This window comes from Cetorhinus maximus, chromosome 14, assembly GCF_964194155.1.
Source record: "Cetorhinus maximus chromosome 14, sCetMax3.hap1.1, whole genome shotgun sequence".
In the NCBI taxonomy this organism is placed as follows: Eukaryota; Metazoa; Chordata; class Chondrichthyes; order Lamniformes; family Cetorhinidae; genus Cetorhinus; species Cetorhinus maximus.
This window is the reverse complement of record NC_135892.1, coordinates 57,460,651-57,474,771: the sequence shown is the minus strand read 5'-3', so window position 1 is coordinate 57,474,771 and position 14,121 is coordinate 57,460,651. Positions and strand designations below refer to the sequence as shown.

General features: G+C 47.8%; 1 protein-coding gene across 4 annotated transcripts in view; it reads right to left on the bottom strand.

The window, feature by feature from the left end:
- Positions 1-14,121, bottom strand: part of LOC144689675 (clathrin heavy chain linker domain-containing protein 1-like) — a 113,956-nt gene that overhangs the window by 64,567 nt on the left and 35,268 nt on the right. For 3 of the 4 annotated variants that reach the window (XM_078556961.1, XM_078556964.1, XM_078556963.1), the window contains one exon: positions 7,306-7,421. The exons of the other annotated variant lie outside the window; for it this stretch is intronic. In XM_078556961.1, the coding sequence (XP_078413087.1) occupies positions 7,306-7,421 (116 nt within the window). The remainder of the gene's footprint in view (positions 1-7,305; positions 7,422-14,121) is intronic. 4 annotated transcript variants of the gene reach the window in all.

The window sequence follows — 14,121 nt, the reverse complement described above, 5'->3', positions numbered from 1 at the left end:
GTTTCTGTAATGGCCATTAGATCTAAACTATTTACCTCTATTTGTGCCACTAATGTATCTATTTTATTGCAGATGCATTTTCCATCAGATAAAGAACCTTGGATTTCATTTTTTTTTACTTCTATTCCCTGCAATGATCTTATTCACTGATGTACATTTTTTGTTGAATTCTCTGTCCCTTTCAGTTCCACTCTACTTGTATTCACCCACATCACTATTCTGTTCCAATACCTCCACCTTACTCTTTGGATTTCTAAGTCTCCCTGCAACTGAACCCTTCGTCCCCTTGTTAGTTTAGGGCTGTGGTGATCTTGACAACCATTGACAATGTGTCCCCAACTGGTCCTTATGGAAGGAAGTCTTGTTTCAGGAAGCTGCAGCCTCCTAAGGAACTGTTGCTCCATCATGTCAATGAAACTGATTCTTTGCCTGTATCCCAGGGTTCAAAATACACAGGGGCAGCAAGCCAATTCACCTTCAAAAGTCCCCAAAAAACCCATGAAAAATCAACGATGGGGGTGACAAATGAGAGAAAAGTCACCCCCGTTGCATGCAAGTGACAGAACTTCTGAGGAGCTGCTTCTCCAATCACAGGCTGTTTCTCTCCCACGTTTGCTGCCGATGGACTTAACCTCATCTTGTTAGTGAGCCTACCAGCAGCAAACACGGGAGAAAAACAGACTGCAATTGAAGGAGCAGCGGGAGAGTGAGTGGAGCACATCAAACAGTGGATCAATGGCGGTGGTGTAACATTTTGATAATGTACTAATTTTTGGATTTTATATTAAACACATTTTAGATAGACTAGCTAGAGTTCCTGCATGCTGAGGGGAGTTAATCAAACAGTTAAAACAGTTTGTCAACAGAATTTGCAGCTATGACAGTATGAAACAGTTCGAGGCTGTCAGTATTGTGAGAAATTAACTTATTGATAAAAGCTTGATGCCAAAGTGTCTGAGTTGCTATAGTGCGAATGCTAAGAAGGTCTTCACAGTCATGAGAAGTGAATAATGATCCTTAATAATCGATTACCTGCAGCATGAACCCCTCCCTATATTGATAAGAGCTTGTGCAATATATCTATTTTAATTAGGGGTAGCCATTCTGATGCATTGACCTATTGACCAAATCAATAGAATATGGCAGCTATAATCCAGGAAGACATCTTCCTTGCTTATCTTTTCTGTCTTACCACGGGAGGCACCCGTTTACACCTGGCGCTAACGAGCTTCAGGATGAATGAATCGTGTAAGCAGGTCTGAGTTTTAGGTTCTATTTTAGTTGGATTTAGGTTGCCTACTTAATGTGACCATTTTTAAAAGGTTTTTACAACATGCAGTCTGTGATAAGCTAACGAGGTCAAGCTGCTGTTTTGTATTAACTCCTTCCATTTTGTGATTTGAACACCTGCTGCCAAACTATGCAACATTTTAGTATGCTAACCACTAGTACTGTAAAATAGCAATTGACCAGCAACAGATGATTATTAGAAGAAGTACCTCAATTATTCTGTAATTGAAGAATAAGTAATTAATCAGATAGTTAATGAAAGTCGGATTATATCTATGTCTGTTTTTCTACTAACATTCCTATCCGTATTTTAAACATGCTTTGAGAGTGTCTGTGGGAAGCAATTGCATTATTCTTCCAATAGCCCTATCAGAACACACGGTCCTTGACTAGTCTAGTATTGGGTCTAATGAATAAGGAATTTGTTCAGTTTAGCATAAAGAATACATCTTGAAATAATCCATTGTCTTATGCTTAAGGCAATGTGCGCAGATGGACAAATGCAATGAAATTAACCCTTACAACTTTAATGACCAATTGGCTGTTAGCAACAACTTTGAATTAAGGTGGAGTGATGCCAGAATCAGATATAAAAGAGAGTTTGGAACCATCTTGTTTGTGTATACCAAGCGAAGGGAAAATGGTTGTATTGTGTATTCTCAGGGACAGAGGAAGAATTCCTGTCTGGGTGAGAATGGCTAGTGCAGTCCTAGCCCAGGGGCAGAGGCAGAATTCCTGCTAGCATGGACCTTAGTAAAGTTTCCTTCTAACATAGAGGCAGAATTCTTGTTGGCAAGAAGGGTTGAGGTCATTTTCCACTTCTTCGAGACTGACCAACCATTTGAAGTTGTGAAGTCTACAGTGTATTATTGATAGGTATACCTTTTTGTTCTTTTGCACCTTTAGTTAACTGATAAATGCATTGTTGTTTTATTTTATCCTTTATTCAATAAACTTAGGTATTATTTGCTCATTCAACTTCTGATTCTTTGCCTGAAGGTTATATCTCCGTCAAACTTTAAGCAGGTTATAGGTTAATTTGCGATACAGTAATTAGGCTGTGCACAGCTAAATTATATCAAGTCTAAATTTATTAAAATACTCTTTTTAAACTTACAATAGTTTATGCAAAACCAACTTGAGAGGCCTCAGTACTGATAAAGGATATCACGGGATGTCATCTCCATCTTTATTCATGTAACATTTGCTAAAGACTGAATGCTATCTCCAAAGTTTAAGACAGTACAAAGACAAACATTTATCTCCAATTACATGGTCTATGTGACTTGAGCCATGGTGGTGGGGAAATAGTAAGTGACCTCACCTTTAGCCGATGGAAAGGGTTAAATTGGACGATGCCCTAAAATGGCCCAGAAACTCTTAGAATTAAGAATAAATATTGAGGGCTCGAAGACATTCAACATTGCTCCGATAGTGACAACATTGAATCAGGACAAAGACAAAAACTTTGCCTGTGCTGTCAACGCACGAGGGAATCCAACCTCTCAGGGGGACAGGAGTATCCTTGCTTCTTTGCTGCCTTTTATTAAGTATATTTAACATCTTAATGAATTCTACTCCAATTCACCACTCATAATTGTCTCTCTCTCTCACTTGATTGTACCTTGTAGGTTTGAGCTCAGCGGGACCCAAAAAAGATATAAATTGTGCATTTGGGGTTTCAAGTTAAATCAACTATGGACAGCATCAACTCCAGAAACAAATCAAGACAAATTCTTACAGCGGTGAGAGACTACGGGGCTGCATGGTATGGTGGGGTGGGGGGAGGAATAGGGAGACTGAGGGGTGGGGGGAAGGAAGGAAGGAATAGGGAGACTGAGGGGTGGGGGGAAGGAAGGAAGGAAGAGGGAGACTGTGTGTGGGGGGAAAGGGAGGGAGGCTGTGTGGGGGGGGAGAGGAAAAGGGAGACTATGTGGGTGGGGTGGAGGAAGAAGGAGACTGTGTGGGGGTGAAGGAAGAGGGAGACTGTGTGGGGGGGAAGGAAGGGGGAGACTGTGTGGGGGGAGAAGGAAGAGGGAGACTGTGTGGGGGGAGAAGGAAGAGGGAGACTGTGTGGGGGGAGAAGGAAGAGAGAGACTGTGTGGGTGGGGAAGGAAGAAGGAGACTGTGTGGGGGGGGAAGGAAGAGGGAGACTGTGTGGGGGGTGAAGGAAGAGGGAGACTGTGTGGGGGGGAAGGAAGGGGGAGACTGCGTGGGGGGAGAAGGAAGGGGGAGACTGCGAGGGGGGAGAAGGAAGGGGGAGACTGTGTGGGTGGGGAAGGAAGGAGACTGTGTGGGGGGGGAAGGAAGAGGGAGACTGTGTGGGGGGATGAAGGGTAAGGGAGACTGTGTGGGGGGATGAAGGGTGATGGAGACTGTGTGGGGGGATGAAGGGTGATGGAGACTGTGTGGGGGTGAAGGAAGAGGGAGACTGTGTTGGGGGGGAAGGAAGAGGGAGACTGCGTGGGGGGGAAGGAATGGGGAGACTGCGTGGGGGGGAAGGAATGGGGAGACTGTGTGGGGGGATGAAGGGTGAGGGAGACTGTGTGGGGGGATGAAGGAAGAGGGAGACTGTGTGGGGGGAAGGAGGAGGGAGATTGTGTTGGGGGGAAGGAAGAGGGAGACTGTGGGGGGATGAAGGAAGAGGGAGACTGTGTGGGGGGAAGGAAGAGGGAGACTGTGTTGGGGGGAAGGAAGAGGGAGACTGTGTGGGGGGAGAAGGAAGAGGGAGATTGTGTGGGGGGGAAGGAAGAGGGAGACTGTGTGTTGGGTGAAGGAAGAGGGAGACTGTGTGGGGGGATGAAGGGTGAGGGAGATTGCGTGGTGGGGGATAAGGAAGAGGGAGATTACGTGGTGGGGGATAAGGAAGAGGGAGACTGTGTTGGGGAGAAGGAAGAGGGAGACTGTATGGGGAGGAAGGAAGGGGGAGACTGCGTGGGGGTGGGGAAGGAAGAGGGAGACTGTGTGGGGGGGAAGGAAGGGGGAGACTGCATGAGGGGAGAAGGAAGAGGGACAATGCGGGGCTGCGCGAGATTGGGGGGGAAAGTGAGACTGCAGCGCTGTGTGAGGTGGGGGGAGGGAGGCTGCTGGGCTGTGCGAGGTGGGGGGAAGAGCGAGACTGGGGAGGAGAGCGAGACTGCAGGACTGTGACAGGTCGTGGGTGGGAGACTGCAGGGATCAGCAGGGGAGGAGGGAGGCTGCAGGGATCGGGGGGGGGGGGAGGGAGACTGCAGGGATCGGGGGGAGAGGGAGGCTGCAGGGATCGGGGGGAGAGGGAGGCTGCAGGGATCGGGGGGAGAGGGAGGCTGCAGGGATCGGGGGGAGAGGGAGGCTGCAGGGATCGGGGGGAGAGGGAGGCTGCAGGGATCGGGGGGAGAGGGAGGCTGCAGGGATCGGGGGGAGAGGGAGGCTGCAGGGATCTGGGGGGGGAGGGAGACTGCAGGGATCGGGGGGAGAGGGAGGCTGCAAGGATCGGAGGGGCAGAGGGAGACTGCAGGGATCGGGGGGGAAGAGGGAGTGCAGGGATGGGGGCGGGGAGGGAGGCTGCAGGGATTGGGGGGAAGAGGGAGACTGCAGGGATCGGCGGAGAGAGGGAGACTGCAGGGATCTGGTGGGGGAGAGGGAGACTGCAGGGATCTGGGGAAAAGAGGGTCACTGTCGGGGTAAGGGGGGATGAGTGAGACTGCGGGGCTTCGCAAGGTGGGGGGAAGAGCGAGACTGGGGGACAGCGAGACTGCAGGGCTGTGAGAGGTCATGGGGGGGAGGGAGACTGCAGGGGTAAGGGAGGGAGGAAGAGGGAGGCTGTGGCACTGCGCGAGGTTGGGGTGTGAGAGCGAGACTCCGGGGCTATGCCAAGTAGGGGGGCAGAGCGAGACTGTGGGGCTGCCCGAGGTGCGGGGGTGGGGAGAGCGGGGCTGTGCCAGGTGGGGGGAGGGAGACTGTGGGGTTGCACAAGGTGGGTGGGGAAGAGCAATACTGGTGGGGGGAGAGCAAGACTGCAGGTTTGCACAAGGTCGCGAGGGGAGAGAGACTGCAGGGGTCGGGGGAGGAAGAGGGAGACTGCAGGGATTGGGGGGGAAGCGGGAGGCTGCCAGGTTAAGGGAGGGGGAAAGAGGGAGGGACTGCAGGGGTCAGCGAGGGAGGGAGAAACTGGAGGTCAGAGAGGGAGAGAAATTTTTAATCAGCCTCTTAAAAGCTGATATGTTATGTTGGTCCAGTGAATTGACACTCCCTTTTAACTTTCCAAAATTATTCTTAACCACTTAATTTATATGTTGGGTCAATGTGCAATATGTTATAATTAACACCACTTGCAATGGTGGGTTGACTAGCCCAAACAATTTGACTTGATATGTCTGAGGAATCTTTTTGTGTATCCTCTTTGTCTTAACGCGGCAAAAAGGGCAGTGGCTGCCTGGTCGAAATCTTCTTTTTTGCGCATATGTGATGAAAAGGCATTAGCTGTGACCACACCAGTCTGCGGAAGATGTATTTAAGGTGATGGCTTTTTGTGTGTATCGATTACTTATAAAAAAATTTTTGTTGCTAACTTATGACTGTTGTTTTCGTGTGTCAATTTAAATACTAATGGGCCTGAATTTCTGCAGAATGGCAATCAGAGTCGGACTACCATCCTACTCCTACTTTCTTACCTGGAAATCTTCTCAATCCTGTCTCGCCCAACCTTCCGACTCTGGCCAAGCAAGAACTGTGAAGGGCAGCGTGCTCCCAAGCCCTTTAGTCGAGCACTGCAGAATCGGAGGGAAGGAGGCCATGTCACCTTTTTTACACCACTGGCTGCTGTAAATCAGGTAAGTTTAAAGGCCCAGCCACTTTCAAGCCAGGGAGAAGGTAGTTTTGTCAAGTAAATGGTTAGAATTTTGGGCTGGACAGAAATGGACAGTCGGGGTAGGGGGTCAGACAGTTGGTGGGGTCAGACAGTCGGGGGGAGGGTTGAATAGTTGGGGGGGGGGGGGGTGTCGGGGACTCCTGTAGGGTACGGGTGTCCCATGGGGGGGGTGTTTACTCGGCATGTGGGAAGCGAGTACCCTGGGGGTTCAGGGTTGGAGAGGTCCTGTGGTGGGGGTGCTGGGAGTACTGGTGGGGGTTGGAAGTCCAATCAGGAGGTGGGTATTTGGGTGGTGGGTGGAGTCCTTCAAGAGAATTGAAGTTGTCCTGTTCACACAAGCAAGTAGCAGTAATTTTAAAAACTAAAGTACTAACAACTCGCATCAGCGAGCCCACTCACCCATCTTAACCCGCCCGTGGATGAGGTTTTTAAAAATGTGGCCTACCCGTTGCACCCATGCGACGCACTGAAAATCGCACGGGCTGCAAAAATCACTGTCAATCACTGCCTCAAGGGCCTTAACTGGCCTGTTATTTAATGGTGGGCACGCCTTGGAACTCATAGCACGCCTGCCCTCCGAAATATTGCGATGGAGCGCGGTGACATCAGGACGCACGCCCAACGACATCGCGCGTCATTTTATGTGTCGGTGTGTCAGGCCAGCCCCCACACACCGATGGCAAAATTCTGCCCAATGTGTTCTCACCTAACGAGTTCCACATAGCTCTGGAAACCTGTGTGCTGGTAATAAAGTCAGAATCCTTCGTTAAAGCCATAGTTAATTGCTTGTCTGCATATTTAAATCACTGACTCAACAGCTCCACAAGAATTTCCAGCAAGCCTGGGAACGTGCTCCGGTAAAACTCGGAAGTGGGTGGGGTCGTTTTGGGTTTGTGACCAGCCGTCATTTTTCAGCCATTTAAGCCACCTGGCCAGACCCGGACTCAAACCTACCCCCAATTGGCATTTAAAATTCTATCCTTGAACTGTAACCTAACCAATATAATTTTGAGTGCAATTTGCACCCAATTTCCTGATTATGCCCAAAGCGGAATTTTATTTCCATACATTTATTGAATCGTGCGGTACCTATGTAACAAATTTTCATCTCTAGCTTTAGATTGAAATTACACTACAACTTAAAGTAAGAAAAGAAACAGCTGTACCTTTAAGAGAATTTGCTTCTGTCAGACTTGGCAAAACGAATTCAGTGAGCGAAACACTTTTTTCCGAATACTCCCAAGCAGCAACTGCATCTGCCACTAGCTTTAGTCTCTTGTACCTTAAATGTGTGTAGAGATTTTGGTTAATGTTTGCCAAAACTGTCACTTATAAACATTAGGTAAAAATAAAGGCAGTTAGAATTGTGTTCAACATGAATACAAAAGGTTTTGCAGAAAATTGTCTCCATTCCAATAATTGGAATGTGGAATATGTAGCAACGCAAATTGGGATAATTAACTTTGGCTGTGATCTCAAGTCACTCTTGGTCTGTGTTTTAAAAAGTCATGTTTTTAAAAGTTCAATTCAGGATTCCACCAGGTGAATTAAAAATCATTATTTGACATAAAGCACATCTTCATGACAATATAATATATATAATTTATTTGATCAGGATATAATTTGCAAAATTGAGATTTTCTGCAAATTTTGCAAAATTGAGAAAAGTAATTTATATTTTTATTATTTTACAGTATGTCCTCATTTAACATTCTGCTTGAGTTCCTGAAAATCACACTTTCAGTGAAAGGAATTTAAGTGAATCATAAGTTCCCGTAGGAATCAATGTTAAAGCTAGAGTTTGGTTCCTTCAGACTTTTCTCTTCCAGAAAAACCAATGTACAAGTTGAAATACTGGATCATACATGTGCAGCACTGTGCATTCCTAGCTGAAATAACTTACAAAATAAAATGCATCACTAAATATAAAAGAAATACAATACACAATACAATTAAACTCTTCAAAAAAAATTACAATACTCGCCACAGTACCTTTAGATCAGGCTTGCCTAACCCGCGGGCCACATTGCAGCCCATGGAGCCCCTCTATGAGGCTCCCCAATGATTGTTGAAAATTCTGGTAAGGGTCAGTGAGTTTGAAGATTTCTGCAGGGGACTGTTCCTCCAAGCACAGTCTATTTCTCTCCCACATGTGCTGCTGTGGCTTACTATTGTACTTACACCACAAGGACTGCAGTGATTCAAGAAGGCAGCTCACCATCACCTTCTCAAAGGCAATTAGGGACGGGCAATAAATGCTGGTTGAGCCAGTGATGCCCACATTCCGTAAATGAATTTAAAAAAACTTGCTGATCACAGAGTCACTGAGTCAAAGACACATGAATGGCACAGAAGGAAGCCATTCGGCCCATTAAGCTGTTGCTGATCGCATCTCCAGCAAGCTCTGTATCACAAGGTGCTGACAGCATGTTTGTCAATCACAAGGTACAGGCAACCTTTTTTTTCTCTGCCTCTTAAAGAGAAGATGGAAAAAGAGATTGCTACAATGGAAATTCATGTAAAATGGCCACCAGGGCGCACAAGCTGGGCACCAGGGTTCCAGTCTGACGGGTACAACTCTAGAGGCATTAGTGGTGCGGCTGGGCAGGAGATACATCATGGTCTTGAGAGCGGCCAGAAGTGCTCAAGGACAGCCCTCAGGGGAGAGTGGGAGCAGGTAGCCAGGAAGGTCAACTCATGCGCTGGAATTTTACGCAAAAATGGTGACTCCAGCGCCCCCCAGCTGAAAAGTCGGGGACAAGCCTGCCTCCGCTTGGCTGATTTGTTCTGCAGCCATTTTATGGCTAGTGCGCCATTAATTGGCTCGAGGCAAGACTTGTGTCCCCATCAGGGAGGAAGTCCTGACTCCGAATCAGAGAGCCAGCAGCTCTCTAGGCCCAGCAGCACCACTGGGAATAGTGTCCAATGCTGGGACTTCAGGCAGTCCCTGAAGAAGAGATGCCATGGACCGAGACTTAAAGGCAAGCCTGAGGTTTCACTGGGACCAGACTACCAGGCCACAGAGGGGGCGGGGGGGGGTCAAAGGACTGGGTTGGAAAGGACAGGGGGGAAACTAGCTTGGTTGGGGGCAGGGGGAGAGTGCTTCTGTTGGGCACAGGGTGGCAAACAGAAGGTATACCCCACCATCCTCCAAGCCCAGAAACAAGATTGCTGGACACTTGGCTCTGGTACCCACTGCCATGGGTAAATCCCAGTGACGACAGGAGGAGGCCCCTCATACAATCACTAATTGGCCACTTAAGGACTTCAGCTGGCCCATAGATGGGCGAACTGCCCAAAGTCTCCCCCACCATGAGTAAAATACCAGTGGAGGCAGGCAGGCGAGGAGCACAGTCTTGCCTCCATGGCATCCAATTTTTCATCTCCTCCCCACCTGCTAACCAGTCCCTGGAAGGGATAGGGTTAAATTCCAGCCCTTGAGTCTGGGCCCCGAGGAATTTACAGCAGTACCATTAGACATCTAATGACTTCAAAAAGGTGGTCAAAGGCAGTGAATATATCTTCACCTGACATCTCCTAAACACCACTACACCAGCCTCTCACACTTCTCAATGTACTACACCCCATCACTCACCCAGCAGCACTCCCCGGCATTCAACTCACAACTAATATCCAGATACTCCACCTCACATTCATACACCTACCAATGCGGGCAGCCTCAAACCCACCTCACTGCCTCCATATACCTACAGCTATTCAGCTAAGACAGGCCTATCATCCAATCACAGTAGTATACAACCACTGACATCCTGCCCTCTCTCTTGCAGGACAAGCTGGCACATAATTGAAGGAAGTAGAGCAGAGTCAGTGTGGGGACAATGATACCTGTATCTCCTGAGCCTTGTTCAGAGGGCATTTCAGAATCAACCACATTGCTGTGGGTCTGGAGTCACATGTAGGCCAGACCAGGTAAGGATGGCAGATTTCCTTCCCTAAAGGGCATTAGTGAACCAGATGGGTTTTTACGACAATCGCCAATGGTTTCACAGTAATCATCAAATTTTTAATTCCAGATATTTATTGAATTCAAATTCCACCATCTGCCATGGTGGGATTTGAACCCAGGTTCCCAGAGCATTACCCATGGTCTCTGGATTACTAGTCCAGTGACAATACCACTATGCATTATGGAGCCAGCTGCGACAGGGTCCACAGCACTCAATATTGCTGGGAACATTGAGGATGATGGCACGTTCCTAACTTATGCCCCTACTCAAATCCCAGTGCACCCTCATTTAAGGACCTGGCATGAGGAACAATCTGCTGATGATGTGACCATGGATCTCTTGCTTCCCACCCCTATTTCCCTCACACCAACTTTCCCCTTCTGATTTCTTGCTTTCAAGCACTCAAGAAGTGCTGCCTGCACAGCCACAGCAACCCAAGGAGGAAGAAAACAGCAGCAAAGTGATGAAGCAGCTCTGCCATGACCTGATGCTCAAAGCCACCAAATACTAGCACTGCACCTACCTTTGAGGTTAGCATAGAGTTGAGATCAGCACCTGGTGAGTCACTGGGTATAAGTGGACCGCAAGCAAGGCAGGGATAAAGTATGATAAAAGCAAAAAACTGCAGATGCTGGAAATCCAAAACAAAAACAAAAATAAAAATACCTGGAAAAACTCAGCAGGTCGGACAGCATCTGTGGAGAGGAACACAGTTAATGTTTTGAGTCTGTATGACTCTTCAACAGAACAGTTCTGTTGAAGAGTCATACGGACTCAAAACGTTAACTGTGTTCCTCTCCGCAGACGCTGTCAGACCTGCTGAGTTTTTCCAGGGATAAAGTATGGTTTGTTTGCCAGCTCAGCAGACTGTAAGGTGGCAACCAAATGGCAGCCGGCAGGGGAGCACTGAATGTCTCAGCATCTTGGTGTGCATGCCCACTGTCTCGTTGCGATTTGAACTCATGTCTCCAAGGCCTCTGGATTATTAATCCAGTAACATAACCACTATGCTACCATACCCCTATATCCCAAAAGAAAAAGGGTGTGAAAAATCTGATAGTTAATATGCTAATTGAGATATTGTTTTCCCAAAGGCAGGGAATAGTAAGCAGCTGTTAGTTTGGAAGGCTTCTTATCTGGTTTTGGGTGCAAACAACAGAAAATAAAATAGAATCACCAGATGGACTCATAGGGCATAATTTTAATACTGGTGAGTGGATGGGAAGAACTTTCTGCTCGTCAGGCAGGTGCATGCCCGACCCGACTGAGTGTAAAATGACGCGTGATGACGTCGGGCGAGCTTCCTGACGTCATCACACACTCATGTGATAGTTCAGTTGGCATATGTGCGCCGGAGTCAGCAGCACGCCCGCTAACAATTAAAAGGCCTATTAAGACTATTGAAAGGGTAATTGAATGAAATTTTTCGCTGCCCGTCCAACCTTACGGTTGGTGGGCAAGCGAAAAGGCCAAGCGGCCTTGGGATTTTTTAGGAAACCTTATCCGCGGGTGGGATAAGGTTTCCGATAGCAAATAAAAATAAAAATAAAAATTTAATTAATAACATGTCTCTGCTCATGTGACAGAGTCACATGAGTGGGGACATGTTTGATAACATTTTAGAAATCTCTATTTTTAATGTTCTAAATTCTACATCTCCCTGAAGCAGCTCTGTGCCTCAGGGAGCTTTTCCAGCGTGCTTTCGTGAACTTGTGCTCTTGCCCTCCTCCCTGACCACCCCCCACACAGGCAGCGCTGCCTTGCACGACTCACGCTGGGCGGGCTTTAATTGGCCCATCAGTATGAACTCGCGGTCCGGCCCCGATCGCAGGTGGCAGTCGGCATCCCAAACACCCCTGCCTGCCCCTGCCGAGTCGCCTGACAAGGGAAAATCCTCCCCCATGTGTTTAGGTACAGAGTGAAATCCCGGAAAAATGCAAACATGTTGGGAGTCAACTCCAACAGGCCAATTTCTGCACTTAACAGCAGTGTATTAGGCTGTGTGCCCACAACCATCTCCAGAAAGGTAGATGGCCAATTTCAATATGTTTATTACAATTATAGCAATATTAACATGGGTTTTGAAATTTATTTCTGGCAGGATTTTCTGCTCGGCGTGCAGGCAGGTGCCCGACAAGCCCAAGCGTGAAATAGCAGGCGATGACGTCGGGCAAGTGTCCCGGCATCATGGCGCACTCATGCGATATTTCGGTTGGTGGGCGCATGCAAGAGATGGCAGTGCACCTGCCAACAATTAAGAGGCCTTTTAAGGCCATTAAAGTTACAATTAGCGGTGATTTCTCGCTGCCCATCCAACATTACAGTTGGCAGGCAGGCGAATCAGCCAGGCGGCCTTTAGACTTTTGGAGAAGCGTCATCCGCGGGCGGGATAGGGTTTCCGTAATTAAATTTTTTAAAAATTGGGAGGGGGGCCAGAAATTTTCAAATATACATGTTAAGCTAAGAGAGTCCACTGTGTGGACATTTTTTCCGGAATTTTTAAAACTTTATTCATTGGTTTAAAATACTTCAACTCCCTGAGATGCTCTCTGCCTTCAGGGAGCTTTCATTGCACACTCCCCCAACACATGTGCAGACTTCGGCACTTGCCCTCCCCCAGCCCCACCCCAGCAGCGCTGAGCCAGGGCCGTTCATGGGCGGCGGGCCATTTCCCAGCCACTCCCAGGCCCGCCCGCTGCGCCCACCCACCACGCCTGTCAACAACCCAAAAGTCTTGCCCCATAGGTTTCCCTGGCTTCCTGGAGCTCGTCAATGAAAGCAACAGGAGAGTGCCGGCAGTAAAGGGGAGGCTGAAGCCATGAAAGGGATATAAGCTAATAAGTGCTAACTACTCACAGCTACTTTCTTTCCTGCTTGTGTGAAAGCACTTGCGCTGAGCAGTTACTTTGGACACTTTGGAGGCGTTAGCTGACTTTGGATGCTCAGAGGTCTGATCAGCACCTTGGAGCTCTGATTTATCATATGAGCACGGGTGTCAATTACACTGTGTTAGCTTGGACCTCAAATGGGAATCAAGATGAGCACCAGGAGCTACACCAGCAGAAGCCTGCTGCTCACAGATCTGTAGCTTCACAAGAGAGAGAGGGAATTAGCAGAGATGCAGCTTGTATAAGGCCATACCCAGCACATAAGATTTACAGGTAGAAGCTTCCTCGATATGTTGGAACACCAGTATTTCAGGAGGCTCAGGGTATTGTATTAGGTGACAGCAGACAGTTGCAGCCTTATAGAATAAAACCTGGTGTCCACACTTTACCAGTGGCTAACAAAGTCACCGCCCTCAACTTTTTTGCCTCTGGATCCTTCCGGGGTGCTGTCGGAGACATTTGCAGGATCTTGCAGAAGGCGGTGTAGAAATGCATAAAACAGGTAAGTGACTTCTTCTTAGTGATGTTGGCAATTATCACCTGTGTTGACATCAGACAGTATGAGGAGTTGCTCAGGTTTGCGGCTCCAGCTGACTTCCCTCAGCTGCAGGGGGGTCATCGACTGCACACATGGCAATTAAGGAACTTATAGATCACCCGGGAGTGTTTGTCAACCAAGGACTTCTAATCCATCAAGGTACAGCTGATGTGCAACCATAAAATGATCTTTATGCAGGAGATTCACAAGATTCCTGGGCAACTGCCGTGATGCTTTGGTCTTAGAACAAGCCTCTTCAGAATCTTATGTTTCAATAAGGCCAGTTCTCATTCTTCTAAATTGAAATGACTATAAGTCCAAACTGCTCAACCTTCCTTCATAAGAAACTCATTCATGCTAAGGATCAGTCTAGTGAACCCTCCCTGAACTGCCTCTAATGTGGCTGTTCAGTCTCCCAAATGTCTCTGCACCTGGAAGCAGAGTTACCAGCTGGCTGCTCGGAGACGGGGAATAACCATTGTTAAAATGTGGCTGATGACACCTCTCAGAAACCCAAGGAATGAGATACAGGAGTGATACAACAAATTACATATGACCACCAGATGTATCATTGAACAAGCCATCAGT